Below are 27,990 nucleotides of genomic sequence, written 5' to 3' on the forward strand. Positions count from 1 at the left end.
TTAACACAGGAATCGTTATTGTATTGCTGTTGTACAGGTGAGAGAAACGGGTTCCCAGAGACAGCTTGTCTACACTCAAACAGTGAACTTGAGTGGAGTTGGGACCACAACTCACATGCCCCTATATTCTGTGCACTCTGTGCCTGATATCACATCCTGAGCCATACCCTGTCCCAGAGCTTTCGAAACTTGCCTTTTTCCCTCCTTTTGAGCCTTTTCTGGATGTTAGGCTGTCCTGAAGTCCCAAGGGTGAGAGCTGCACACTTACTCCCCATGCTCTTTCCCCCAGCTGGAACTGAAGGCCAGGGGAGGGGCTTCTCTGGGAGCTGGAAATAAAATGGAACAAGGGCTGTGCTGTGCTGGGCAATATCTTACTGGAGGCTGTGAGGGGGCGGTAAGTGTTTTGTTTTGGGACTTGGGGAGGAAACTCCTGGAGAGCAGGTGAGAAGCTCCTGGTGAGCAGGTGAGGAGGGCTTTGCAGTTTTGCTTCAGATGGAGAGTAAGGAGGGAGGCTGAAACAAGCTGACATGGGTAGTGCTAACTGGGGGAGTTCACAGATGGGTGGTGCTAGGAAATCCCCCTAAGTTGTTAGAAGGAAAGAGGGATTTTACCTGCCTGAGGAGAGGGCTCCTCATTCCATGACCACTCTTTGAGCCCCTTGCCCTGTGCCAGGTCCTCTCTGCCCTGGGAATACAAAGAACATTTCAGGGCAAGGCACCCAAGGATTGGTGGGGCTAAGGCAGAAACAGACACTGAGGCACACTTGGCTTGGAAGTAGGAAGGGCAAGAGGAAGGGGGAACTGTATGCACCACCTAAGAAGGCTTTCCAGGGTCTGTGCTTTTCTCATTTATAGCATTCTTGTCCAGTCTGTGTTGTCCATATAAAACTTTTCTTTTTTTTATTTTTTTAAATTTATGATAGTCACACAGAGAGAGAGAGAGGCAGAGACACAGGCAGAGGGAGAAGCAGGCTCCATGCACCGGGAGCCCGACGTGGGATTCGATCCCGGGTCTCCAGGATCACGCCCTGGGCCAAAGGCAGGCGCTAAACCGCTGCGCCACCCAGGGATCCCCATATAAAACTTTTCTTATCAGAAAATACATTCATACATATTTTTTTTTAAGATTTCATTTATTTATTCTTAAGAGACACAGAGACACAGGAAGAGGGAAAAGCATGCAGGGAGCCTGATGAGGGACTCAATCTCTGGGATCCCGTGATCATGCCTTGAGCCAAAGGCAGCCGCCCAACCCAATCGCTGAGCCACTCAGGTGTCCCAAGCCTTTTTATTTTTAAATTTTATGTATGTAGGGACGCCTGGGTGGGCGTCTGCCTTTGGCTCAAGGCGTGATCCCGGGGTCCCGGGATCAAGTCCTGCATTGGGTTCCTTGTACGGAGGCTGCTTCTCCCTCTTCCTGTGTCTCTGCCTCTGTGTGTGTGTCTCATGAATAAATAAACAAAATCTTAAAAAAATAAAAAGGCTTTCCAAAGAGTGGAAAGTAGTGAGATTGAGTCTTCAAGGCCGCATTTGTTTAGCCCTAGGCTGGAGAAGGACACTGCAGGTGGAGAGAACTGTCTTTCCAAAGACTCAGAACATGCAAGGGCACCTGGGTGGCTCACTGGTTGAGCATCTGCCTTTGGCTCAGGTCGTGATCAAGGGGTCCTGGGCTCCTATGGGGAGCCTGCTTCTCCCTCTGCCTATGTCTCTGCCCCCCTCTCTCTCTCTGTCTCTCATGAATAAATAAAATCTTAAAAAAAAAAAAAAAAGACTCAGAGCATGCAAGAGCTGAAGTAGAGAGGTTGAAGAGAAAGCTGGCAGGTGAGCTGAGTATCAGCTAGATCTCTATGTTCAGGATGGTTGTCAGTAGCCAGGAGCCACAGTGGCTATTTTGATTTAAATTAGTTAACATTAAACAAAGTTAAAAATCCAGCTCTTCAATTGTACTAGCCACATTTCAAGTCCTCAGTAGCCACATGAAGTTAGGAATTCTGGTACTGGGGAGAAATGATATAGAACATCTCCAACATCCGTCATCACAGAAATTCCCTCTGGCCAGTGGGAAGTCTCAGAAAGGGTTCAGATTGCTCAAGGACACAGGAGAGAGCCTGCTTGGACTGAGCTGCCTGGCCTGTGTGAGCCTGGCCTGTGAGGTCTCTGGGCTGTAGATAAGGAAACAGTCTCCAGAAAAGGTAGGTGATATGACTCACCTCCTGCCAGCGTGAAGTAGACTCTGGCCCCAGGGATAGGAATCAACCAGGCAGGGCCTCTTCAGCCCCAACTGGGAATCCCTGATCAGTGTGACCAGAGCCAGAGTCAGAGAAACATGGAGTGAGTAGTCCTAGGGAGGGAGGAGCAGCTGCCAAGTAGGTTGAGCCTGGGTCTCCAGGGGGTCTCCAGCTTGGTCCCAGTTGGCATGTGTGGGATTGGATAAGAGAAGGGCTGGAAAGGTGTGTGTGGGAGTTGAGAGGAGAAACCAGAGTGTAGGTTAGCTGGATGGGGGTGGGGTTACACTCTGTCAAAAGGTGAGTGAAAGGGAGCCTTCTGTTCCTACCCTAACTAGCTTTTCTGCTTCCTTCCCAGGTCCAACATTATCCAGGTGACAAGGATGGAATATGCCATGAAGTCCCTCAGCCTTCTCTACCCCAAGTCCTTGTCCAGGTGAGGAGAAGCAAGAGTAGAAGCAAAAGGGAGCTACCTGTAAGGCAGACCTTCTGAAATTTCAACAGGCTCATAAGTCACCTGGGCATCTTATTAAATGCAGATGTATATTTAGTAGGTCTGGAGTGGGACCTAAGATTTTGCTTTTTTTTTTTTTTTTAAATTAGAAAAAGTGGAGCACTTGAGCTGGGGTGGGGGGGAGGCACACACACACACACACACACAGAGAGAGAGAGAGAGAGAGAGAGAATCTTAAGCAGGCTCCATGCTCAGCATAGAGCCCAAAGCAGGGCTCAATCTCAGGACCCTGAGATCATGACCTAAGCTGAAATCAGGAGTCAGACACTTAACCAACTGAGCCACCCAGGTGCCCCCATTCTTGATCTCATTTAAACCTGATCACGATTTTGGGAAGTAGAGATTATTATACCTAATTTTAGGTATAATAATAGATGGGGGTACTGAAGCACAGAGTGGGTATTCTCAATCACCTAGCAAATGAGTAATGGAGCCAGGATTCAGGTTTGAGTCTGACAAAAACCCAGGCCACTTCACCACTTCATTTCATTTTACAGGTGGGAAGAGAGAGACCAAGAGGGGAAAGTGGTATTGGGGAAATGTGGGATGGGTCTCCAATCACCTTGCTACTCATCATGGTCAGTGTCATCAAGCAGCATCAATGCCACTTGGAAACTTATTAGACATATAGAATCCCAGACTCCACTGAGACCTACAGAATCTGAATCAGATCCCCAGAGGACATATATGTCACTAAAATGTGAGATGTACTGATCTGGCAGGCCTTTGAGTAAGACTAGAAAGATTAGAGCAGGCTTGGTGGGTGGTAGAGGAGAAATATGAGGAGCTCCACCTCTGGGGGATGGGACTTAGGTTCCTGCCATGGGGCAATGGCTCAGAGGCAGCAGACAGCTCATTCTAATGCTCCAAGTTGTCTCCAGGCATGTGGCAGTGAGCACCTCAGTGGTGACCCAGCAGCTATCGTCGAAGTCCAGCCTGGAGGCCCCCAAGGCCCGGCCCTGTAGAGTAAGCACTGCTGACCGGAGTGTGCGGAAGGGCATCATCGCACACAGTCTCAAGGACCTCCTGAACAAGGTGAGGGAAGGGGCTACCCTCAACACAGCCCAACCACTGGGACTGTGGCTGAGAGCTGCTTCTGTCCTCTGGGTCGTGAGCTGGGAGTTCAGCTGGGATGTAGCTCATGGGTTAGATGGTGAAAAGATTTCCTTTCTGATGCCAGCTCTAATAGGTCAATTAGTGCTGTCTAATGGATTAGTGACAGGCGGAAGGCAGTATATTGCCACCCTATGCTAATAGTAGGTCAGTGGTATTTTCAGAGTATATTTTTCTTATTGGAAGGACCTATAAGTTCCCTTTTCCATTGTACACATGCCTGGAAGTTGCAGAAATAGGCACAATCTTAGAGATTCTATTTCCCATCTCCTCCCTTTAGCCAGGGCAGGTCTTCAATCTGTCTCCTACACTGGCCTTCCATGGAAAGCTTAGTGAATAGCTATGGAAGACTCTCTTCAAACTATTTCAAGCTTCCAGAGCAGGAAACCAAAGACACACAGCTCTGTGGACAGTAGTAAGAGCAGGCAAGAGTAACACCCTTCCCTATTTCTATGTTCCCTCTCTCCCACTGCTTCTCCTAGAGCCTCATCTAATCTGGTTCTTTATTAATCTTGTGCTTCACTGCCCTATTAGCTTATCAGCTCCATGTGAGGGTAGCCCTGCTCCTATACAAACCCAGTTGCCTGGCACAGATCATACATTTGGATTAAGCTTCTGATCACTAGAGTCTAGAGTTTAACATATAGAAATCATAGCTGACCTGAGTCCAGAGTCCCTCCCTTGCTTCTGTGAATTAGGTCTATTGTTCCTCATGGGAGCCAATTTTCCCTCTCTTGAGACTTGTGGCTATGACACACCAATTTCTTATGTCCAGAATCAAAAAGTCTCTTTCACATTGGAGTCTAAACTTACTAGTGTTATTCACCTGAGGTCTGGGGACCACCTCCTGTACCAAAGTGGACTTGTTGCCCATGACTTCCCAGAATGCCCTCCCTGGGATTGATTAGGTGATGAGTGAGGCTCAGGAGTTGTCATTTTTAGTGAGTTCTTCAGGAGATTCTTAGTCACTTAGTTTGGGGACACTGAGTTAGAATCCTAACTCTAAAGGATGCAGAGAGGAACAACAGTGAGGGTCCATTTTTTCCAACATGGAACACAGGTCAGAAATGAATCTTACTGGGGATCCCTGGGTGGCTCAGCAGTTTAGCGCCTGCCTGTGGCCCAGGGCGTGATCCTGGAGTCCTGGGATGGAGTCCCACGTCAGGCTCCCTGAATGGAACCTGCTTCTCCCTCTGCCTGTGTCTTGGCCTCTCTCTCCCTTTCTCTGTGTATCTCATGAATAAATAAATACAATCTTTAAAAATAAAAAAAGAAATGAATCTTACTGATAGAGCAGGGAGGACATCAACCTATCTGCTGCTTTTCCAAGTTTGGCAATTTATAAAGAAAGGAGCAGAGAGAGTGAGGGGGAAAAGGGCAAGATGATATGGTTGGCAGTGACCAGATTATTAGTCCTTGATTGGCCATGGTAAAGAACAGAGGGGTTTCATTTTAAAAGACCACAGTAAGCCTTTAGAGGATTTTTTAAAAATTAATTTTGAAAGAATCTCAAACTTACAGAAGTTGCAAGAACAATACAGCACTTCTTAAATCTTTGAGAGTAAATTGCCAACCTGATGCTTCTTATTCTTGGATACTTCAGTGTGTCTTCTCTACAAACAAGAATATTCTCCTATATCATTGAAGTAGAACCATCAAAACTGGGAAACATACAATCTTACATGACCACAGTTTAATTCTGAGACTTCATTCAAATGTTACTAATCATCCCAGTAATATCCTTAATAGCAAAAGGATCCAGGTATGGATTGAGTATTTTATTTAATTGTGTGTCTCTTTAGTCTCCTTCAATCTGGAACAGTTCATCAATTTTCCTTAAATTTCATAGCCTTGATTGTTTTGAATATTATAAGCCTGTTGTTTTGTTTACTGTGCTTCAGTTTGGCATGGCTTATGTCCTCAATTCAGCCTGTATATCTGGCAGGAATATGATAAAAATAGGTTGTCACTGCAAAATTGCAAATAACTTTGTCACATTACTGTCTAACTTTGATTATCTGAATAAGGAGGTATATCCAGGCTTCCCTATGTAAAGTTATTATTTTTCCCTTTGTGTCAATTATTTTCTATAGAGGTATTTTGTATTAAATATATATCTCATTCTGCACTCAATTTTCAACTTCTTCATTTACTTGTGTCAGAAGAGATTAAAATATTTCTATTTTAATGGGATATGAGGATGATAACAGATTATTTGTTGATGCTCAAATGGTCCAAGATTGGTCTTCTGGGTGGCTCAGTGGTTGAGTATCTGCCTTTGGCTCAGGTCGTGGTCCCGGGGTCCTGGGATTGAGTCCCACACTGGGCTCCCCAGAAGGAGCCTGGTTCTCTTCTGCTTATGTCTGTGCCTCTCTCTGTGTGTCTCTCATGAATGAATAAATACAATCTTTTTAAAAAAAATTTGTCCAAGATTTAGCCAGTGGGACTCCTGTCAACTTGTGTCCTTTTCTCAAGTCCCTATTATTCTTCAGTGCTTTCTGACTTTCAGTCATGATGAAGTATTGCAAGCTTATTTTGTATTTTACTTGCCCCAGCCCTGAATTGGCCATTTCTCCTAAGGAGATCTGCTTCATTTTAGTGGAGAATGGTATTCAGAAATTAAGATCTGGGAGTTAGGTGTGTTCACTGCTATTGGTGTGTTGCTGATCCCATAACTTTATTGAAGAATTTTAAGCAGAAAAAATGTTCTCTAGCAAATGAAAGCAAGAAAACTAAAGTGTGAATTCTGCTATCCCAAGAGATAGATGATGTGGTCGTGAATGTCCTAAATAGTCTATCCTTATATACAATTTCCTTAAATGGGGTAGTATTATAATACGCCACCTGACTTTTCATTTCATTCTCTAGCATGAATGGGTCATGGAACTCCTTCCATTTTAATCAATATAGTATAAAATTTAGTAAATGCATATAATGGATAACTTCTAGCATTTCTTGGAATCATAACCTTGAGGTAGTTACTACTATTTTAATTTTCTAGAAGCAGAGGTCAAGTTCCTTCACTGGGATTTAAACTCAGGCTGTAGGGGATCCCTGGGTGGCTCGGTGGTTTGGCGCCTGCCTTTGGACAGAGCGTGATCCTGGAGTCCTGGGATCAGATCCCACATCAGGCTCCCTGCGTGGGAGCCTGCTTCTCCCTCTGCCTGTGTCTCTGCGTCTCTCTCTCTCTCTCTCTCTCATGAATAAATGAATAAAATATTTAAAAATAAATAAGTAAAATAAACTCAGGCCGTCATCTCATACATATTTGCCTTTAACCATTGTGAGGACTCTAAGACTATACTTGCCTCAACTTTTTGGATGATGAAACTAGTTCAGATAAATGCAATAACTTTCTTAAATTCAGAATAATATTGTAAGGGAGCTAGAATTCAAACCCAGGTTTTTTAAACTCTAGAGATAGACTATCCAATGCAATAGTTACTAGTTACATGTGGTTACTGAACTCTGAAATGAGGCTAGTTGAAACTGAAATGTGCTTAAGTATAAATTACAAGATTTTGAAGACTTAATAAAAAATGTAAAATCTCATATTTTTATATTGATTTTATGTTGAGATCATATTTTGGATGGAATTAAATATATGACAAGTATCATGTGGCTATTAGAAAATTTAAATTTACAATTGTGTAATACAGAGCATCTATGAAAAACTCACAGGTAACAACATACTTTTTTTTTAAATTTTTATTTATTTATGATAGTCACACAGAGAGAGAGAGAGAGGCAGAGACATAGGCAGAGGGAGAAGCAGGCTCCATGCACCGGGAGCCCAACGTGGGATTCGATCCCAGGTCTCCAGGATCGCGCCCTGGGCCAAAGGCAGGCGCCAAACCGCTGCGCCACCCAGGGATCCCCAGTAACAACATACTTAATGGGAAATTCTGAAAACTTTCCCCTTAAGATCAGGAATGCGATAAGGATATCTGTTCTTGCCACTTTTATACAACAAGGTGCTGGAGGTGCTAGCTAGGATAATTAGGCAAGAAAATAAAATAAAAGGCATCCTGATTGGAAAGGAAGAGGTAGAACTATTCCTATTTGCAGACAGAAAACCCTATAGAACACACACATACAGACACACAATTAGAGCTAATAAATGGGTTTGGCAAGGTTGCATGATATAAGGTTGCAGGATGTAAGACCAATATACAAAAATCAATTGTATTTCTATATACTGGCAATAAATAATCTGAAAATAAAATTAAGAAAAATGAAGGGCACTTGAGTGGCTCGATTGGGTAAGCGTCTGACTCTTGATCTCAGCTCAGGTCTTTATCTCAGAGTCATGAGTTCAGGCCCCACATTGGGTTCCATGCTGGGTGTGTCACCTACCCATAATTTTTTTAAAAATAAATAATGAGTCCATTCATAATAGCATCAATAAGAATAGAATATTTAAGAATAACTTTAACAGGAGTATATGACTTATAGATTGAAAATTAACATTGGCAAAATAAATTAGACTGAAGATTTAAACAAGATCTAAATAATAGACAAATGTGCTCAGGGACTGGAAGACTTAATGTTGTTAAGATGGCAATACTCCCCAGCTTGATCTGCAGATTCAATGCAATCTCCATCAAATTGCAGCTACTCTTTTCCTAGATATTGACAAGTGGATGCTAAAATTCATATAGAAATACAATGGACCAAAACTAACTAACACAATCTTGGAAAAAGACAAAGTTGGAAGACTTACATTTCCTGGTTCCAAAACTTACTACAAAGCTACAGTAATCAATTCTGTGGTATTGACAAAGGATAGACTCACTCTATTAGTTTGCTAGGGCTTCTATAACAAAATACCACAGATTGATACTTAACAGAAATTTATTTTCTCTCAAATCTGGAGGGTGGAAGTCTGAGATCAAGGTGCTGTCAGGTTGGGATCCCTGGGTGGCGCAGCGGTTTGGCGCCTGCCTTTGGCCCAGGGCGCGATCCTGGAGACCCGGGATCGAATCCCACATCAGGCTCCCGGTGCATGGAGCCTGCTTCTCCCTCTGCCTGTGTCTCTGCCTCTCTCTCTCTCTGTGACTATCATAAATAAATAAAAATTAAAAAAAAAAAAAAAGGTGCTGTCAGGTTTGGTTTCTTCTGAGGCCTCTCTCCTTGACTTGTAGATGGTTGTCTTCATGTTTACAGGGTATTCCTTCTGGGTATATTTCTTTGTTCTAATCTTTCCTTTTTATAAGGAAACCAGTAATACTGGAATAGGGCCCATCTTAATAATAGCATTTTAGGGCAGCCCGAGTGGCTCAGTGGTTTAATGCTGCCTTCAGCCCAGGGCGTGATCCTGGAGACCTGGGATCGAGTCCCACATTGGGCTCCCGGCATGGAGCCTGCTTCTCCCTCTGCCTGTGTCTCTGCCTCTCTCACTCTCTCTGTATCTCTCATGAATAAATAAATAAAATCTTTAAAAAAGAAATTATTAAAAAAATATATATCATTTTAATTTAATTACCTCTTTAAAGACCCTATCTCCAGAGACACCTGGGTGGCTCAGTGGTTGAGCATCTGTCTTTGGCTCAGGTCATGATCCTGGGGTCCTGAGATCGGGGCTTCCCATGGGGAGACTGCTTCTCCCTCTGTCTGTGTCTCTGCCTCTCTCTGTGTGTCTCTCATGAATAAATAAATAAAATCTTAAAAAAAAAAGACAATCCAATTAAAAATGCATAAGGAGGGGTGCCTGGATGGCTCAACTGGCTAAGCATCTGCTTTCAGCTCAGGTCATGATCCTGGGGTCCTGAAATCAAGCCCTGCATTGGGCTCCCTGCTCAATAGAGAGCCTGCTTCTCCCTCTCCCTCTGCTGCTCCTGCTGCTTTTGCTCTTTCTGTCAAATTAATAAATAAATAAAATATTTTAAAAGATGGGTAAAGAAAAAAAAAGATGGGTAAAGAATTGGAATGGACATTTCTCTAAAGAAAATATTTATTTATTTTTCTTTTTTTAAAAGAAAATATTTAAATGGCTAATAACATATGAAAAAATGTTCAATGTGATTAGTCTTTAAGGAAATTCAAATTAAAACTATTGCATACTCACTATAATGTCTAAAATAAAAGACAGACAATAATAAGTACTGATGAAGATGTAAAGAAATTGGAATCTTCATCCATTGTTAGTGATTATAAAATGATGCAGCTGTTTTGGAAAACAGTTTTGTAGTTCCTCAAAAAGTTAAACATACAGTTAATTGTGTGACTAGCATTTTCATCCCTAGGATATACCCAGGAAAACTGAAAACAGATACTTATTCACAAACTTGTAGATGAATACTCATCTCAGCAACATTCATAATAAAAATGGAAACAACCCAAGTGTCTATATCAACTGATGAATGGATTAAAAATGTGATTATATCTATATAGCAGAATATTATTTAGCCATAAAAAGAAATGAATCATGCTACAACACAGATGAACCTTGAAAACATACTGAGGAAAAGAAGCCATTCTAAAAAGACCACATATTGTATGATTCCATTTATATGAAATGTCTAGACTAGGCAAATCCATAGAGACAAACATAGAGGTTGCCATGGGTTAGGAGATAGGAAATAACTGCTAATTGGTACTGGGTTTCTTTTGGGATGATGAAAATGTTCTGAAATCAGATAGTTGTACAACTTAGTGAATGTAGTAAAAAATACTGAATTATATAATTTAAATGGGTGAATTTTATAGCATGTGAATTATATCTCAATAAAAAATTACATATGTGATTCCCACTATATTTTTATTGGGCAGCACTGCTCTACAACATAACCATGAAGCTAGGTACCAAGTAGGACCATAATATAGAATCTTTGGGTGGCGATCCCACAGCAAGAGCCTGGGTTCCAGTCCCATTTCTCATAGATCCTTAACCACTTGTTCTTTCCCTGGCAGCTAAGATGATGTAATATGGGTCTTCCTCATGCTCTGTGGCTACATGGGGATAGCAGAAGCATCACTGATCTGATTTCTAGGTCCGGGACACCCTGCTGCTGGCAGACAAGCCCTTCTACCTGGTGCTGGAGGAAGACGGTACAACTGTAGAAACAGAAGAGTATTTCCAAGCCCTGGCAGATGACACAGTGTTCATGGTCCTCCAGAAGGGGCAGAAATGGCAGCCCCCCCAAGAACAGGTGAGTTCCCACCTGTGTGATGGGGAGAACATTGGATGCCTGGGAGAAGTCCTTGGGAGGGTACCAACCATAGGCTTGTCTTGACACAGGGTTCTAGGTACCAACTGTCCCTCTCCCATAAGCCTGCCAAGAAGATTGATGTGGCTCAAGTAACCTTTGACCTATACAAGATGAACCCACAGGACTTCATTGGTTGCCTGAATGTGAAGGCCACTCTTTATGGCACATACTCCCTTTCCTATGACCTGCATTGCTACGGGGCCAAGCGCATCATGAAGTGAGTGAATTGGGATTCGCTGGGGATAGGGTGGGTATTCAGCAAGGAGAGAGCACCTCTCTGCTCATATGGACCTCAGCTTCTTAGGACCTGGGACTAGTGTTGATTTTGACAAAGCATAACAGTTAGCATTTGTCTAGAACGTTAGGGCTGAACTAGTGCTTTCGCATATGCCAAAGGGATACACATACTCTTCCAGGTGGAACAGGGATACATTATTTTCTTTTTTTTTTTTTTTGATACATTATTTTCTAATTACTTTCCACTACAACAACTACTTTTTTTCACCTAAAATAATAAGTTTTCCTAAGTAGTATTTTAATCAATGTTTTAAAAGTGAACATGTGTCAAAGATTGTATTGAACTCATTAATTAAGGAGAGAACCAGCAAGCAGTTAAAATCAGTTCAGAGAATTCAAAATCTAACCAATATATAGGTCCATCAAGGATGCTGAGATAAGGGGTGCCTGGGTGGCTTAGTCATTTGAGTGGCCAACTCCTGGCTTCGGCTCAGGTCATGATCTCAGGATGATGGGATCAAGCCCCATTTCAGGTTCTGCCTTCTGCCCCTGGGAAGTCTGCTTGGGATTTTCTCTCCTTCTGCTTCTGCCCCTCCTCCTCCCTCTCTCTCTCTCATAAATAAACAAAACTTAAAAGAAAAAAGAATGTTGAGATAAATTCATAGACACAAAATTGGATTTTTCCATGTGGGTGGGAGGGATGAAATAATTGTCCTTCCACAGAAGGAATTAATTTGCATGTCCATGGAAAATAGTCATTTGTATTATCTAATGAAATTCTTTTAAACTTTTTACTGTACTTCTGAAATCAAGTAATACAGGAAGCATGAGAATATGTTAAATTGTAAGACAAGGATTGTTGTGGTGGTGTTTCCCAATTTCAGCTGCTCCATTCTAGTGAATTCTTACCCTATCAGGTGGATGCAGCCACTGAGGCAGAGGCATCCAACTATTCCAAAGCCACAAAGCTAGGGAGTAGCAGACCATGGCCTCTTGCCAGTTTCTTCTGACAGATTCTTCTCCTCCCCAATTGCTTCATTTAGCATCTCTTGAGCCATCCACAGTGTGCCTGGCCCTGTGATGCAAGCTAAAGATCCAGAGATAAACAAAATGTCAGAATGAGCTCCACGCTGGCAAGAATTTCTATTGCCTCCGGTACCTTGATGAATGCTGGCACATAGCAGTAATTCAAAAAATTGTAGAATGAATGAAGATGCATTTGATCCTTGCTCTTAGAGGCCTTCTGAGAAATAGGATCCCCACACTTCTGCCAGAACATATATAGCTAGAGTATACCAGACCTTCTTGGCTTTCTGAATTTCTTCTGTGCACATCCAGTCTGGAGGTGAGGGACCTGAGGTGTTCTGCTTGCCAGAGAGGACATTCAATGACAGGCTTGAACCTAGTTTTGTGGCTAGAATTCTCACATTCCTCCTAGTCTACATTCTTTTTTTTTTTTTTTTTTAAGATTTTATTTATTTATTCATGAGAGACAGAGAGAGAGGCAGAGACACAGGCAGAGGGAGAAGCAGGCTCCCTGCAGGGAGCCCGATGTGGGACTAGATCCCTGGACTCCAGGATCACACCCTGGGCTGAAGGCAGAAGCTTAACTGCTGAGGCACCCAGGGGTCCGTCCTATTCTATATCCTGCCCCATCTTGATCTGGGCTTGCTGCCAGTAGTTTGCAAATTTCAAAATCTAGAGCAAGAAGTTTCAGCCTGTAAACTCAGTGCATTAAGGGGAAGTAGGACTCTCAGACCTAAACACAGTAGACATGTTGGTATCAAAAAAACAGCAAGCTGGGGTAGGTGTGGTGAATTAGTGGTGTCAGCTAGTTTTATTATTACTGTTATTGTGGTTATAGTAAAACATACATAAGATTTACCATTTTAAAAATATTTTATTTATTTATTCATGAGAGAGAGGGGTTGGGGAGAGAGGGAGAGAGAGAGGCAGAGACACAGGCAGAGGGAGAAGCAGGCTCCATGCAGGGAGCCCGATGTGGGACTTGATCCTGGGTCTCTAGGATCAGGCCCTGGGCTGAAGGCGGCACTAAACCGCTGAGCCACCTGGGCTGCCCAACCATTTTTAAAATATTTTAAAAATTTATTTGAGAGAGAGGGAGAGAGAGAGAGAGAGAGAGAGAACGAACAAGCAGGGGGAGCAGCAGAGGGAGAGGGAGAAGCAGGCTCTCCACTGAGCAGGGAGCCTGATGCAGGGCTCCAACCTAGGACCCTGAGATCATGACTTGAGCCGAAGGCAGACACTTAACCAACTAGGCGCCCCTAAAATTCACCATTTTAACCATTTTAAAGTGTATAATTCAGTGGCTGTTAAGTACTCTCACAATGTGCAACAGTTACCACTATCAATTTCTAGAACTTTTTCATCATCTCAAACTGAAACTCTGTACCCATTAAACACTAACTTTCCAAACACTAACTTTCCACCCTACCTTCTTTCAGTCCCTGATAACATGTGTTCTGCTTTCTTTCTGTTAATTTGCCTATTCTAGGTATCTTATACAGTACTTGTCCTTTTGTGACTGGTTTATGTCACCGAGCATGTTTTCAAGGTTCATCCACGCTGTAGCATGTGTCAGACTTTCATTCCTATTTATGGCTTGATAGCTGGTTTTAAGCCTTAGTTCTGTAATTTTAGAAATGAGTATACTTCTCAGGTAGAGCCTTTAAATTTTTAAAGAAGGGGCGCTTGGGTAGCTCAGTTGATTGAATCCGACTCTTAGTTTCAGCTCAGGTCGTGAGATCCCCTTGTTGGGATCTGCACTTGATCTTAGCCAAAAGGCTGAGAAGCGATTCCCTTGTTGGGATCTGGGCTCAGTGAGGAGTCAGCTGGAGATTCTCTCTCTTTCTCCCTCTGTCCCTTCTCTCACTCACACTCCCTCTCTCCCTAAAATAAATAATCTTTAAAAAATAAATAAATAACATTTTAAAGAATTTTCAAGTGTAGATCTTTATAGTTCTAATTATCTTTTTGCCTCCCTATACCTCAACCATAAGTTCATTTATCAGATAAAGGTTAATAGTTTGAAAGTTTTAATACCAGGACACCTGGGTGGTACAGCGGTTGAGTGTCTGCCTTCGGCCCAGGGCATGGTCCCCGGATCGAGTCCTACTTTGGGCTCCTTGCCGGGGGCCTGCTTCTCCCTCTGCCTATGTCTCTGCCTATCTCTCTCTCTCTCTCTCTCTCTCTCTCTCATAAATAAATAAAATATTTTTTAAAAAAGAAAGTTTTAATACCAGTTAGAAAGTCTTTATTTTTCTTTAGCTTTCTCTTCCCTGATTCCCCTTAGGGCTAGACACCCCTAGTAACCCTCATTTATCTTTTTTTTTCTTAAGATTTTATTCATTTATTCATGAGAGACACAGAAAGATAGGCAGAGACATAGGCAGAGGGAGAAGCAGGAACCCTACAGGGAGCCTGATGTAGGACTGGATCCTAGGACCCGGGATCATGACCTGAGCCAAGGCAGACGCTCAACCGCTGAGCTACCCAGGTGCCCCCATTTATCTCTTTTAAACATATTTGGAAAAGAACTTGGTTAAAGTAGTCAAGCATTCAACCAGCTACTCTTGTTTCTATGTTTTGTCCTACTCACCTATCTATTAGTCTCCAAATTAAGTGACTTTATGCTATTTCAATCTCATAACTTTATGAGGGATCAAAATGGTATAATCCTATTTTACAGATGAGAAAGCAGAAGCTCAGAACTATAATAATTTGCCAAGCTTTACACAGCTAGTAAGACTGGATTAGAACTCTGGCCTTTCTGATTTAAGCTCTGTTCTCAGTACATTGCAACACCAAGCACGGGGATCTTCATGTGTCCAGTGCTCTGAAAATTAGCTACACTACGCATGACTTGGAAATGCCTCAGCCTCTAGAACAGAGGTTATAAAGCACAGAGACATGGTACTGAGATTAAGGTGGCTGGCCCAAAGTAGTATTACAAAAATTAAAGGCCTTATGAAATTAGCTTGAATTTTGCATGAGAAAATAAGGAGGTAATGGACATCTCCATTAAATTATGATTGCAGGCAATGCTTATAGATCTTTCGCATTTGCTGAGGGAGGGCACCATCCATTCCTGTTGGCACACTGCTCTGCGGTTTGTGAAATTATGGAGGTAGCATGGAGGGTTGGATAGCAGGGAGGGGTTTTCTTCATGTTTTGACTCTAGTGCCTTTTTCTTCCACCCAGGGAAGTTCTTCGTTGGGCCCTCTTCAGCATGAAGACCACAGGCCATGTGCTGCTCGGCACCTCCTGTTACATGCAGCAGCTCCTGGATGCCACGGAGGGAGGGCAGCCCCCTGAGGGCAAGGCCCGATCGCTCATCCCGACCTCTCTGAAGATGCTGCAGTGAAGGCTGGAGTCCTTGGAGACATTCCCCCAGACAAGGATTAGAATGTGGCCCCTATGCTGCCATTCAAAGCTAGTAGCATCCACAAGACGGCAGCTAGACAGCCTCTTACCTTGCCACACCCTTCTCACCCAACTAGGACCATGAATGATGAAGTCTTCCCAGGGGAAAAAGGCAAAAACCTGAGAATTGCTAGTCAGAAAGTCTGCCCCTCAGCTCCCTTTCTTCACATGCTCTACTTTCATCACGCTCCCCACCTCCTGGCCAACCAGCCCTAACGCTCCTGAAAGAACTGTGTATGATACTAGAGAATTCACATTACATTATTTATGCTGATCCATCTTTGCCTGTGTTTTTTGTGGGTGAGGGTCTGGAGTTCTGTCTGCAAGGTTGGAAAGGTCTAAGGGACGAGAGGAATCTATTGTCAAGCCATTTTCCCAAACGTGGGGGTTACAGGAAACAGGACTTTTTCTACCAACAACAACAAAAAATATTTCTACCAACAAAAAAGATATTTGATTCTGGAACTAATGTCTGCTTAATCAGAGACTTGAGCAGACCATGTAAATCAATATGATAAAGTTCAATTTCTAAAGGAAATCTGACCATCAGAAGGGCTTTGAATGGCAGGGTAGGACTAAGGCACTTCTCTCATAACATTTTATTACAACCTTTTAAGTATTTAGCAGAGAAAGTACTACTCAGGCTGTAACACAACCCTCCATCAATGCTCTCCCTGGCTTACTAGACAACTTATCTTTCATGTTTCTTGTTGTTATCTTTCATAACAACTTCAGATTTCAAAATGAGCTTTTACTTAGCCTCAAAGAATATTAGTTTCTCATCAGTGTGAGCTGGAATTTTTCAATATAGAGCAACTCAAACAAGATAAAAACATGAAAGGCTGAGTTTGTAGGTGGACCGTGCTTTTTTCTGTGACTCTCAGATTCAAAACATGTCATTTCTGCCTCTGCATATAATATCTATTTGGGTTTATTAGATACAAAGTCCCATGTTACCAAAGCTAGAGTCTGGAAAGTTATTGCTGGCAGCTGATCCAAACCTGCAGCCATGTGTGGGAAGAGCTGCAGAGCTAGCAGAAACACTTTCTATTCTGGGTTTTCCTGCTCTTGCATTTATGACTAGAGGCCTGGTGCTGTGCTATCCTGGCTCTGTGGGGTAGGCCTTCCGGCATGGAGGCATAATCACCAGCATAGAAGCTATTCCTGGTCAACACTTGCAGAGGCTGCGGCCTACCTGTTCCTCTTTTTTTTTTCTTTACATTAATGTAGTCAGTTTTATTTATTTGACAGAGAGAGGGATGAGCTGCAGAGGGAGAGGGAGAAGGAGACTCACTGCTGAGCAGGAAACCCAATCCAGGGCTCTGATCCCAGGACTCTGGGATCATGACCTGAGCCAACCAACTCAGGCACCCTCACAAGTGAGTCTTGAGTGACTGACCATGGTCTCTTGGCACTGAGCACTCTCAGCCCAGGGAAAATTAGGTTCTTTTCTTCTAGAAACTTGGAGACTAAGCAGCTATTGGCAGTGAACAGGAGAGGGCAGCCTTTGATGAGGCTAGGGTATATGAAAGAAAGATTCCAGAGAGCACAGGGCCTCAGGAGAGCCAGAGGCCAGTCCAAGTGGGGGAATGGCCCCTCCTGTGGCCCAAGTGCCACAGCCAAGATGGGGACTGTTGCAGTTCAGGCACACTGTGTTCCAGCCCCCGGGCCCTACTCTTTCCACTTTTGCTCAAGCTGGTACTTATGAAAGCACAGGAGGCCTTTCAGGAGAGTGGTTCTAAAATGCCGTGGGGCCTTATGACAAAGCACAGTACTGTCTGAACCCATAACAAGATAAAACCTCTTCTATTCTTGCCAAATGTCTTGCCAGTTCTGTTTCTATTTGTGTACATCTATCCAAAAATTATTTTAAATCTTTGAATTAAAAAAATAAGTTTCCGGATGCCTGGGTGGCTCAGTGGTTGAGCATCTGCCTTTGGCTCAGGTGGTGATCCCAGGTCCCCCACAGGGAGCCTGCTTCTTCCTCTGCCTATGTCTCTGTCTTTCTCTGTGTCTCTCATGAACAAATAAATAAAATATATTTTTTTAAAAAGTCACTGATGTACAATTTATATACAATAAAATTTTCCTTTTTTTTTTTTTAATTTTTTTTTTTATTTATGATAGTCACACAGAGAGAGAGAGAGGCAGAGACATAGGCAGAGGGAGACGCAGGCTCCATTCCCTGGGAGCCCGACATGGGATTCGATCCTGGGTCTCCAGGATCACGCCCTGGGCCAAAGGCAGGCACTAAACCACTGCGCCACCCAGGGTTCCCTAAAATTTTCCTTTTTAAGACATAGACAATTAAGTTTGGACAATTAAAAAATTTTTTTAATCTTGGCAATTTAAAAAAATATGTATGTATGTATGTATTTAGAGAGCACACACATGCACACAGGTACACAAGCATGCACACGCTCAGATGGAGGGGCAAAGGGAGAGGGAGAGAGAGAAGCTCAAGCGAATTCCATGTTGAGCACAAGCCCATAGTGGGGCTAGATCCCACGATCCCAAGATCATGGCCTGAGCCAAAATCAAGAGTTGGACACCCAACTGAGCCACCTGGTACCCCAGTTTTGGCAAATTTATAGTCATGCAACCACCATTTCTAGCATGCCAAAAAGTTCCTTATACTCTTTCTGATCCCCATCCTCCACCCACTCAAGCCCCTGGCAACTCCTGACTTTTTTCTGCCAATATACTTGGCCTTTTCTAAAATGTTATGTGAGTAGAATCATATATAGTCTTTTTAAAAGTTATTTATACCTATTTTTTTAAACTTTATTTATTTATTTATTTATTTATTTATTTATTTATTCATGAGAGACACACAGAGAGAGAGGCAGAGACCAGGCAGAGGGTGAAGCAGGCTCCATGCAGGGAGCCCGATATGGGACTTGATCCTGGGACCCAAGGATCACGTGCCCTGGGTTGAAGGCAGGCACTAAACTGCTGAGCCATCCAGGGATTCCCCCATAGTTTAGATTTTAACCAAGGTTTTCATGTGTATGTAGATGAAGTATATCAATGAGATTTTTAAAAAATTACACAATTCCAAAGAGTAAAAATCATTACTTATCTTCTTACCTCTGATTCCTTCTCCAGAAGCAAATACCATCTCATTTTTGTGTGTCCTTTCAGAAATGCAGAGAAATAAAATGTAATAAATAGATACAAATCACACACACACACACACACACACGCATCTTCTAGTTACACTGTCCTTCTCTTTCCTTTTTTGCTTTAATACATTTTGGAGACTAATTCCTATCAGCACATATAGACATATACATTCCTGAATTAATGGCTGCATGGTATGGATATGCTACAATAAGTAGCCACTCCTCTGTTGATGAATTAGTTTCATTTGCAGTCTTTTCCTAATGCAAACAGTGAATTGAAAGTTACAATGCTCTTAGTAAATAAGGAAAACAATATACTGATTGCATGTAAATTTTGTATAGTTTAATTATAGGCTAGAACCCATTTTGTTCTTTGCTTTTTTTTTTTTTTTTTTTTCACTTAACATCTCATTTCTCCTGTTGTTCCATGCCTCTGCCTCCCCTTCTCCCAATACATTTTTCTTCTGGTGAATTACTATTAGTTTTTCACAACCCTTCCATCACAAAGCATGCTTAGACTTGCTGCCTGATTTCACTTGGCTCCTCTCCCTTCACTCTCTCAGCATCTGCATGGGGTTTAGGAAGGTGGGCTGTGATGCTGTGATCTGACTGTGTGCATTCCGTGAACTTCTAGTGGGCACCACCTCAGTCTTGTTGATCTGTGTTTCCAACTCAAAGATGCCAGGGTCTGGCATAGAGTTTGCCATAAAACATGTTGAATCAGGGGCACCTGAGTGGCTCAGTGGTTGAGCATCTGTTTTTGGCTCAGGTCATGATCCTGGGTCCCCACAGGAAGCCTGCTTCTCCCTCTGCCTATGTCTTTGCCTCTCTCTGTGTGTCTCTCATGAATGAATGAATGAATGAATGAATGAATAAATAAATCTAAAACAAAAAAGTTGAATTGGCGATGTATTAGATTTCCCTTATAAAGCTATTCTAGGACAATTTATGTTTCCAGTTTTGAGATTTGTTTTGATAAATAATGCTGTAGTGAATCTCATTCTACCTCTGGCCCTTTTCTCCTTTTGTATTGATTATGCACCAGGCCGTTCTTGGAAGTTTACTGGACCAAAGAGTGTCTTAGTTTTTTTCTCAACTTACCTTACAAAATTGGGCACAATGGTGGTTTTTTGAAGTCAGAGACTCCTAAGAATTGGAATGGTAATCAGAGTACCTTAATCTTTCGTTCCTGTTTTGTCTTAAGATAGGTCTTCTGGGCAGCCTAGGTGGCTCAGCGGTTTAGCGCCGCCTTCAGCCCAGGGCGTGATCCTGGAGACCCAGGATGGAGTCCCACATCGGGCTCCTCCCTGCATGGAGCCTGCTTCTCCCTCTGCCTGTGTCTCTGCCTCTCTCTCCCTCTCTGTGTCTCTCATAAATAAATAAAATCTTAAAAAAAAAAAAAAAAAAAGACAGGTCTTCTGATCCCGAGTAAATTCCTTCTCTGCTCCGTGCCTCGATTTCCCCAAAAGCACAGACACGCGGTACAGCACCTTCTTCCTGGGCGAAGGCAAAGCTCCACCTCTTACCGCTCTGAGCCAGCCTGCTGGCTGATTGACAGGCAAGCCGACCAACCAGCGCGCTGTGGGCGGGGCCGGGGGGGCGGTGGCGGCGGCGGCGGCGGCGGGGAAGGCTTCCGGACACATGCGCACTGTCCCCGCTGCAGAGATGGGTGGCTGTCGCGTCCTGGGCCAGGTCTGGGGTGGCTGGCGGCGGGGGCCAGGGGTCCGCACAGCGTCCAGGGCCGCAGGCTCTGGCACCGAAGCCCGGTGATTACGTCTCCCTCCGCCCCTTCGTGTGGGTGGGATGGGGAGGGGCCCGGGGTAAGGTGTGCAAGGTGTGCATGGGATCTGGAGTTAGGAAGGCACGGGACCCGCCACTACTGTGTGACCCTCAACTACTCCCTTGGTTTCTCTGAGCTTCGGTTCCCTCCTCTGCAAAATGGGGCCAGTTGTACCTGAATTTTCCGGAAGCTCATCCAGGCATTCTGAGGCATGTGTAGGAGGTGGCAGGATTTAAGGCGTGTGGAGATGAGTGGACACACCTCAGGAAACGAGTGATCTTCCTGTTGCTTACCCTACCTTTTTCAGACATCAGCTGCGACATCGAGGATCCAGCAAACGGTCGGGGCCCCTGGGGGACCAGCCATTCCCAGGGCTGCTGCAGCTAGAGCACCTCAGTCGGGAGGGGCTGGTTGACGCGCTGAGGGCAGCCGTGGTGGACCAGAAAGGTGAGGGGTGGGAGGGGAGCCTGCCGCTCAGAGCCTTCTCGGGCCGACTGGGCTCCCTGCCAAAGCTGTGGGGGTCATATCCGGGTTCTGTCTCCCACTAGTGGTGTGACCTGGAACCAGCCACATAATCTGAGCCTCAGCATCCTGGGGATAGGGGTGTGAGGGTGCACATAACTACAGAGCCTTGAACGTAGTAGGCACTTGGTCATAGGAATTGCTATAATAAATTTATCGTCCGCCTGGGTGGCTCAGTGGTTAAGCGTCTGCCTTCAGCTCAGGGCGTGATCCCAGAGTCCCAGGATCCAGCCCCACATCAGGCTCCCCTTGAGGAGCCTGCTTCTTCTCCCTCTGCCTATGTCTCTGTGTTTCTCATGAATAAATAAATAAAATCTTTAAAAAATTATTTATGGACAAAACACAGGCTTTGGAGTCAGATCTAGGCTCTGTAATCAGCTTGCTGTGTGACTTTAGGAAAATTTCTGTGAGTCTCCAGTGATTTATTAATTTTCTCAACTGTTTATTGAGCATAGGCTGTGTTCCAGGCTCTGTTCCAGGCACTGTTCCAGGCACAACTAGACAGTGCCGAACAAGATAGATATGGTTCCTGCTTTCAGGAAGCCAGTATTTTAGTGGGAGAAATGGATTAACTAGGAAATAAATGAACAAGGTACTTACTACTGATCGCTACTATAAATAAAACAGGACTTTGTGACCGTGTGGCAGACATTAGATTGGGGATTCAGGCCTCTCTGTAGTGGTGACATTTGAGCCAAGATGATATGAAAGAGCCAGACGGGTGAAAATCTGGGACTGAGGAAACAGCAAGTATAAAAAAAGCCTAAGGTGGCAACAAGCTTAGTATATGCCAAGGACAGAAAGAAGTTCAGTTGAGGATGTGGTTGACAATTCATGTCTGAGAGCTGTAACAGGCCACAAGATAAGCCAAATTAAAAAGTATTTTATAAACTCTAACTGCTGCTTCTGTGTCACTGATGCTCATGTAATGTATGTTCTAGGACCTCTTGTGACGCTGAATAAGCCACCGGGTCTACCAGTGACAGGTATGGGCTGGAGGAGGGGATGCAGTGGAACAAGGTTTGAAGGCTCTAAAGGTCGAGATAAGGAAAAGAAGGGGGTGGTGGCATGAAGCCAGAGGCCTCTGAGAAAAATCTATACTTCTTTTTCTTTCCCCCAGGAAAACCAGGGGAGCTGACCTTGTTCTCTGTGTTGCCAGAGCTGAGCCAGTCCCTGGGGCTTAGGGACCGGGAGCTCCATGTTGTCCAAGCATCTGGGAAGTAAGTGGTGGAGAGTGATAGGAAGGTAGCGGGACAGGCCTCTGTCTTGGGTGAGGGAACAGTTGCTTGGGAGTAAGCTGAGACATTTTCCATAGGCTGGTTTGGGATCATAGAGGAAGGATGCAAGGAAGAGGGAACGGACAGATCTGGGTTCAAATCCTTGTGCACAAACTGTGATCTTAGGCAAAGCATGAAGCCTCACTGAGCCCCAGTTCCCTCAATCATAAAAATAGAGCAAATCATACCTATGCACAATGTGCAGTCACTTCTCCAAACCCATGATCATGGCAGGCATTGCTAGTTGATCCATGATATTCTTTCCTCCAACTGCCATCAATTAGAGCTGGTACTTGAGATGAAATATTTCTGAAATTCCACAAACTCATAGACTCCTGGGGAATTTAATTATGAACCAATGTATACAAAATTCCTATTATAGCGCCCAGCACATTGTAGACATTCAGCAATTGGTGGTAATTGTTATGACATTTGGCTCTGAGCTCCTTGGGGACCGAGAGAGGATGAAAAACACATTAAATTATGTAGTCTTATTACCAAACATGAAAAAGTCTTGTTTCTCAAGAGGAAGTCTGGGTTATAGTACCGGTGTGACCACCTTGGTCTTAAGGACATCGGTGTTCCTTCCAAGGGGTCTCCCTTTTTTTGTGGGTGAGCCCAAGGGACTTTAACTTTTGTGATTTATCCTCTTTCTCCAGAGAGACCTCTGGGCTTGTACTCCTCTCCAGCTGTCCTCAGACAGCAAGCCACCTCCAAAAGTTCTTCATCTATTCACGGAGAGCCCGGAGACCCACAGCCACCTACTGGTAAGAGGTGCTGGGAGGCTCCCATGGCAGTAGGGAGGTCCTGGCAAGTCACCTTGTGACCTCCTCCTGCTTTTCTCAGGGCTATCACCGATGGGATCCCAGCTACTTCTGAGGGGAATATCCAAGCAGCTCTGAAGCTGGAACACATTGATGGTGTTGATCTAGTGAGTCACAGTCTGGGAGGGAACAGGAGGGGACTTTCCAAATATATTATCCCTACAGAGGAGTCAAGGGTATAGACTTGGGGTGGCTGGCTCTTCTGTACCCTAAAACAGGCAAATGACCACTGCTTATACCATGGCTCCATCTGTTGGAGGCAGAGAGGGTCTGGGTGTAGCTGCCAGGTGTGTGTGAAGCATGTTTATTCTTGGGGGGCTGACACTGCAGGTAATTCCAGTGAAGTCTCCATCCCGAAAGGACTTCCAAGAAGGTGTCAAGAGGACCCTCAGCCACTTCCATGTGGTGGCCATGGGCTCTGGCTGTGCCCTGGTCCAGCTGCAGCCACTGACAGGTGGGTCCCTAGCCAGCCTTCACAGCTGTATTTGGCTGGGGGAGGAACGGGGGGTGGGAAGAAGGTGGTGGCATAAATGGCATCGTGAGGAGCACTGAATGGAGTCTAAGGGTCAAGGTAGTCAGGCCCAGCTGGAGGAGGCAGCACTTCTGCTGGATCAGACTGATGGTCATTCCTTTGTAGCCCATCTTTTTTTTTTTTTTTTTTTTCTCTTACTTGTTGGTCTCAGGATTTTCTCTTTGCCTTTGGTATTCTGTGGTTTCACTTGCTGAATCTAGGTGTGTGGGTTGAGTTTTATTTATTTTGCTTGGAATTCACTTTGCTTCTTGAATCTGAAAATTAATATATTCCAGCAATTCCAGAAAGTTCTCTTCACATGTTGTACCTCTTGCATTTCCTCTATTCTCTTCCTTTTCAATGCCTAAGAGATAGGTCTGACCTCATTCACTGGCTAGGTCTCTTTCACATTTTCATATTTCTTCATCCCTGCTGCATTCTGGGTAATTTCTTTAGACCTATTTTCCAGGTGAATAATTTTCTGTTCGGTTGGATCTAATCTGCCAGGTCAGCCCATCCGTTCGCTGTATTTTTCACTTCTAGTATTTCTATTTGGTTGTTTTACAAGTAAAAATGGCCTTTAAAATATATATAGCATCTTTTCTCATACTATTTGTTCTTTTTTGTCTTTAGTCAAGTAAAACATAGAGATACTGTATTTCTATATTTTCATTGTTGGAAATTCTGGAGGGCCTAATCCTATGGTGTTTCATGCTGACTCTCATACTTGGTAGGTTGTTTCATTGCTCTTTGATTCAGGATTGTGACTTCAGGTTCAGCTGGACCTTTATCTGTGGAAATCTTTTGTTGCCTCACTGTAGGTAGGGCCCTCAAGAAAAGTTCTGCCTTTGCTTCTGCCAAATGCCCCAGAGCTGTCACTACTTCAAGATCTAAATATTAATGTCTCAACTGGAAGTTCACAGGTCACTCTAGTATTGAGTCCCAAACCCATGTGAGAACAGGCTCATGTTGTGAATTTTCAGAGGAACTTTTTCATTCCCCTTGTCCAAACCTAAAGTAATCATCTGCCTTCATCAGTGGCTGGCTTTTCCTCCTGGTCTACTCCTTCACTGAAGATATAGCCCCTCTAGGTCTTCATTTGGGTACCAGAGCTTCATCCTTGGCCCCTAGGTAGCTATTTAAACCCAAGGCCCCTGGATACCAAGATTTACAGCATCCCTAGAATAGGTGAAATGGCTCTTGTGTGCTGTTTTCTGTTTAGATTTAGTCTTGAGGACCTTACTTCCTAAATATACCCAGCTGCATATTTAAAAGGATGATTATTACATTTTTCTGGTATTTCTAGGTGGTTTATAGCAAAAGAGTTTTTAGATTATCCAGTCCACCTTATTGCCAGACACAGAAGGAGAATAAGCTCCTAGGTTTCAATCCCAGCTTATGGTTGTTAGGCAAGTCACTTCTCTTTGAGCTTCAGTGTTCCTGTAAGATGGGAATGATGATAGGACCTGCCTTATCGGGCTGTCATGAGGATTTAAGAAATTTACATATGTGAAGCACTTTGTACCATGCCTAGCACATAGCCCCCCATTTCTCTATTTGTCAAGTTTTCCAAAAACCTATCCAAATTGGTGTAAGCCCCAAACAGGGAATGTATTGGCTCACATAAAGTTTAGGTATAGTCTGATCTAGAGGCTCAGAGGATGTCCTCTGGAAGTTCTTTCATTTCTTCTTGCCTCCTGCATGTTGGCATCTTTCTCTCCCACAGGCTTTCCTCTGGTGAAGGTAGAGATGGCCAGGGGCTCCAGTAGCTCCGGGCCTGTACCCCACCAGGAAGAAGCATTCCTTATTTCTAGTAGCTTCAACAGTAAATTCAGGGCTGTATCTCTTCATGAGCAAATCCCACAGGCCAGGTGGACTGATGGTTATGACTGGGTCTTGCATCCTGCTCTGGAGGCAGGGTTAGTTGCATGGACCTCTCTGAAATCACCGGATCTGGGAACAGGAGTGGTGGTGTTTCCCCAGTGAAAGGAGGAGGGATGATCCTGGGGGAGGACAGAAACACCAGCTACCCACCATCTATCCTATATCTCCTGTCCCCCAGTATTCCCCAGTCAGCTCCAGGTACATATGGTACTACAGCTCTGCCCTGTGCTTGGGGATCACACATACTCCGCCCGTGTGGGCACTGTCCTGGGCCAGCGCTTTCTACTGCCAGCTGAGAGCACCAAGCCCCAAAGACAGGTACCCAAACCTGCTTTCCTGCTGTTTTGGGGGGTAGGCTGTGGGATGAGGGTGGGCAACACCTTCAGACATAAGCTATGAAGTCTGGGACGGAGTGGCAGCCCTCCTGGCTTCCAAGGCTGTCTTAGCCCTGCCTTACTGTGTGGCCTTGAGCAAGTAACATCCCCCTACTTGGGCCTCATTCTGCCCATCTGTTCAATAAGGGACTTGAACTGACTGATTTCTCAAGGCCCTTCTAAGTCTGCTGTTCTTTAGGTCTCTTTGGTATGAGGGGTAAACACAGTTTGTGGGTGTTAGCGTAACCCCAAAGTATGAGTTTAACACAGTAATTTCCCTCCACATTAAATCTAATTCATGGGAGTGCGGTGGGAATGGGCTTTACTCCAGTCACTCAGGGACCCAGGCCATTGCTATCCAGCCAGCAGATGGAAATAGTACAGTGTAGGTCCAGGTGGGAGGTTTTCGTGAGCCAGGTCTAGAAGTGGCGTATTCTTGCACTCCTGTTCCATGGCTAAAACTATCACATGGCCTCACCCAACTGTGAGAGGGACTCAGAAATGTTTAACTGTGTGCCAGGTGGAAACTGATTTGGTGAACCCTAGCTGGTCTTTGCCATAGTATGACTATGTGTATGTGTTTGTGTAGAGGAGAAATGAAGAACTATGGACACGGAGGGAGGAAAGGAGGAGGTACCTCTTACTTCCATTTTGGTTAGAGCTGATTGGAACTCAACCTGGCTGAATGCTAACATGCCTCTTCCACCCCAGGTCCCAGATGAAGCCCTCCTCAGACGCCTCCGCCTGACCCCCTCCCAGGCTGCCCAGCTACCTTTGCATCTCCACCTGCATTGTCTCCATCTTCCAGGCATGAGGCCCAGGGAGGCCCCCATGAAGCTTCTGGCACCTCTGCCCCCTTATTTCTCCAGGAGCCTACAGTGCCTGGGGCTGCACCAGCAATAGTCCTCCTTCTGTTCCTTCTGTTTCCACTGGAAAGCAGTGGGGATGGGGCCTGAGGAGAATGAGGGCAGTACCCAGCATGCAGTAAGGCCATGCTTGTAGATCCTGGGCTCTGCATTCGGACAAACTTAAGATCAAAGCCTGGCTAGGCCACTTGGCCATATGGTGTTAGGCAAATGACTTCACCTCTCTGGACATGAGTTAACAGAAGTACCTACCTCATAGTATGGTTTTGAGGATTTGCTGAGGAGGTAAATGTTTATCATGGAGGCTGCTTTCTGCTGAGTTCAGTATGTGGTCTTTTATTTGGCTGTTTCTGTCTCAATTCTAGCTGACAGGAAATGTTTGATTTTTTCTTGTTGCTGAACTGTAGTAAAATACAACCTGTGTATTTTTCAGGTTGCCCATTTTGGGCAAATTTCTAAGTGAACAGTTCAGTGGCATTAAGTGCACGCACATTATTGTACAACTGTCACAACATCTTGCAGAACTGAAACTCTGTCCCAGTAAACACTGACTTCCCATCCCCCTCCTCCCAGCCTCCAGTAGCCACCACTCTCCTTTGTCTCTATGGATCTGACTACTCTGGGGACTAGATCTTTCACTTTAAGTTATGAAATCTAACAAACATACAAAGAGTACATAAACAGCTCTGTGATTTAAAGAATAATTACAAGGTAACACCCATATAACTACCACTCAGGGCACAAAATAGAAACATGCCTCTCCTTCCTTGTTAGGGTAGCAGTTCTCAACCCTGGCTCTACATTAGAAGCCCCCTCAGGAAGCTTTAAGAAAGCCCCTTCTCTGTGATTCTGCACCCCATTAATCAGTCTGGGCTGGAAATTCCAGCATCAATCTTTTTTAAAGCTCCTGAAGGGGTTCTATTGTTCAGTCTAGGTTGGGAAGCCCTCCCCTGACATGGGAACTTTCCTGGCTTAAGTTTTTCCACATACATATGGACCCCTAAACAATATATTTTGTTTTGCCCTATTCCGAAGTTTCCATAAATGGAGTCATGCTATATATATTCTCTTGTGATTTGTTCTTG

The 27,990-nt window shown here is 44.2% G+C and overlaps 2 protein-coding genes across 6 annotated transcripts; both read left to right on the forward strand.

Annotated features, from left to right (window-relative positions):
• Positions 1–311: 311 nt before the first annotated feature.
• CIDEC (cell death inducing DFFA like effector c) lies at positions 312–16,018 on the forward strand. Of its 4 annotated transcripts, none has more exons than XM_038565707.1 (6): positions 312–394; positions 2,583–2,660; positions 3,620–3,773; positions 10,844–11,002; positions 11,092–11,279; positions 15,521–16,018. In XM_038565707.1, the coding sequence occupies exons 2-6, from the start codon at positions 2,608–2,610 to the stop codon at positions 15,681–15,683; spliced, it is 717 nt and encodes a 238-aa protein (XP_038421635.1). In that variant the 5' UTR covers positions 312–394; positions 2,583–2,607; the 3' UTR covers positions 15,684–16,018. The 4 variants fall into 4 exon arrangements, with proteins under 4 accessions (XP_038421635.1, XP_038421637.1, XP_038421636.1 ...); XM_038565708.1 differs by lacking the exon at positions 312–394 and adding an exon at positions 419–463; XM_038565709.1 differs by lacking the exon at positions 3,620–3,773 and having other exon boundaries at positions 323–394.
• A 4,451-nt stretch (positions 16,019–20,469) lies between these two features.
• Positions 20,470–27,965, forward strand: RPUSD3 (RNA pseudouridine synthase D3). 2 transcript variants are annotated; one of them, XM_038565724.1, is made up of 9 exons: positions 20,472–20,633; positions 20,955–21,094; positions 22,111–22,155; positions 22,290–22,389; positions 23,106–23,213; positions 23,293–23,377; positions 23,601–23,724; positions 25,844–25,983; positions 26,751–27,965. In XM_038565724.1, the coding sequence occupies exons 1-9, from the start codon at positions 20,509–20,511 to the stop codon at positions 26,940–26,942; spliced, it is 1,059 nt and encodes a 352-aa protein (XP_038421652.1). In that variant the 5' UTR covers positions 20,472–20,508; the 3' UTR covers positions 26,943–27,965. The 2 variants fall into 2 exon arrangements, with proteins under 2 accessions (XP_038421653.1, XP_038421652.1); XM_038565725.1 differs by lacking the exon at positions 26,751–27,965 and having other exon boundaries at positions 20,470–20,633; positions 23,558–23,724; positions 25,844–25,961.
• Positions 27,966–27,990: the final 25 nt, after the last annotated feature.

The sequence above is a fragment of the Canis lupus genome, chromosome 20, assembly GCF_011100685.1.
Source record: "Canis lupus familiaris isolate Mischka breed German Shepherd chromosome 20, alternate assembly UU_Cfam_GSD_1.0, whole genome shotgun sequence".
Lineage (NCBI taxonomy): Eukaryota > Metazoa > Chordata > Mammalia > Carnivora > Canidae > Canis > Canis lupus.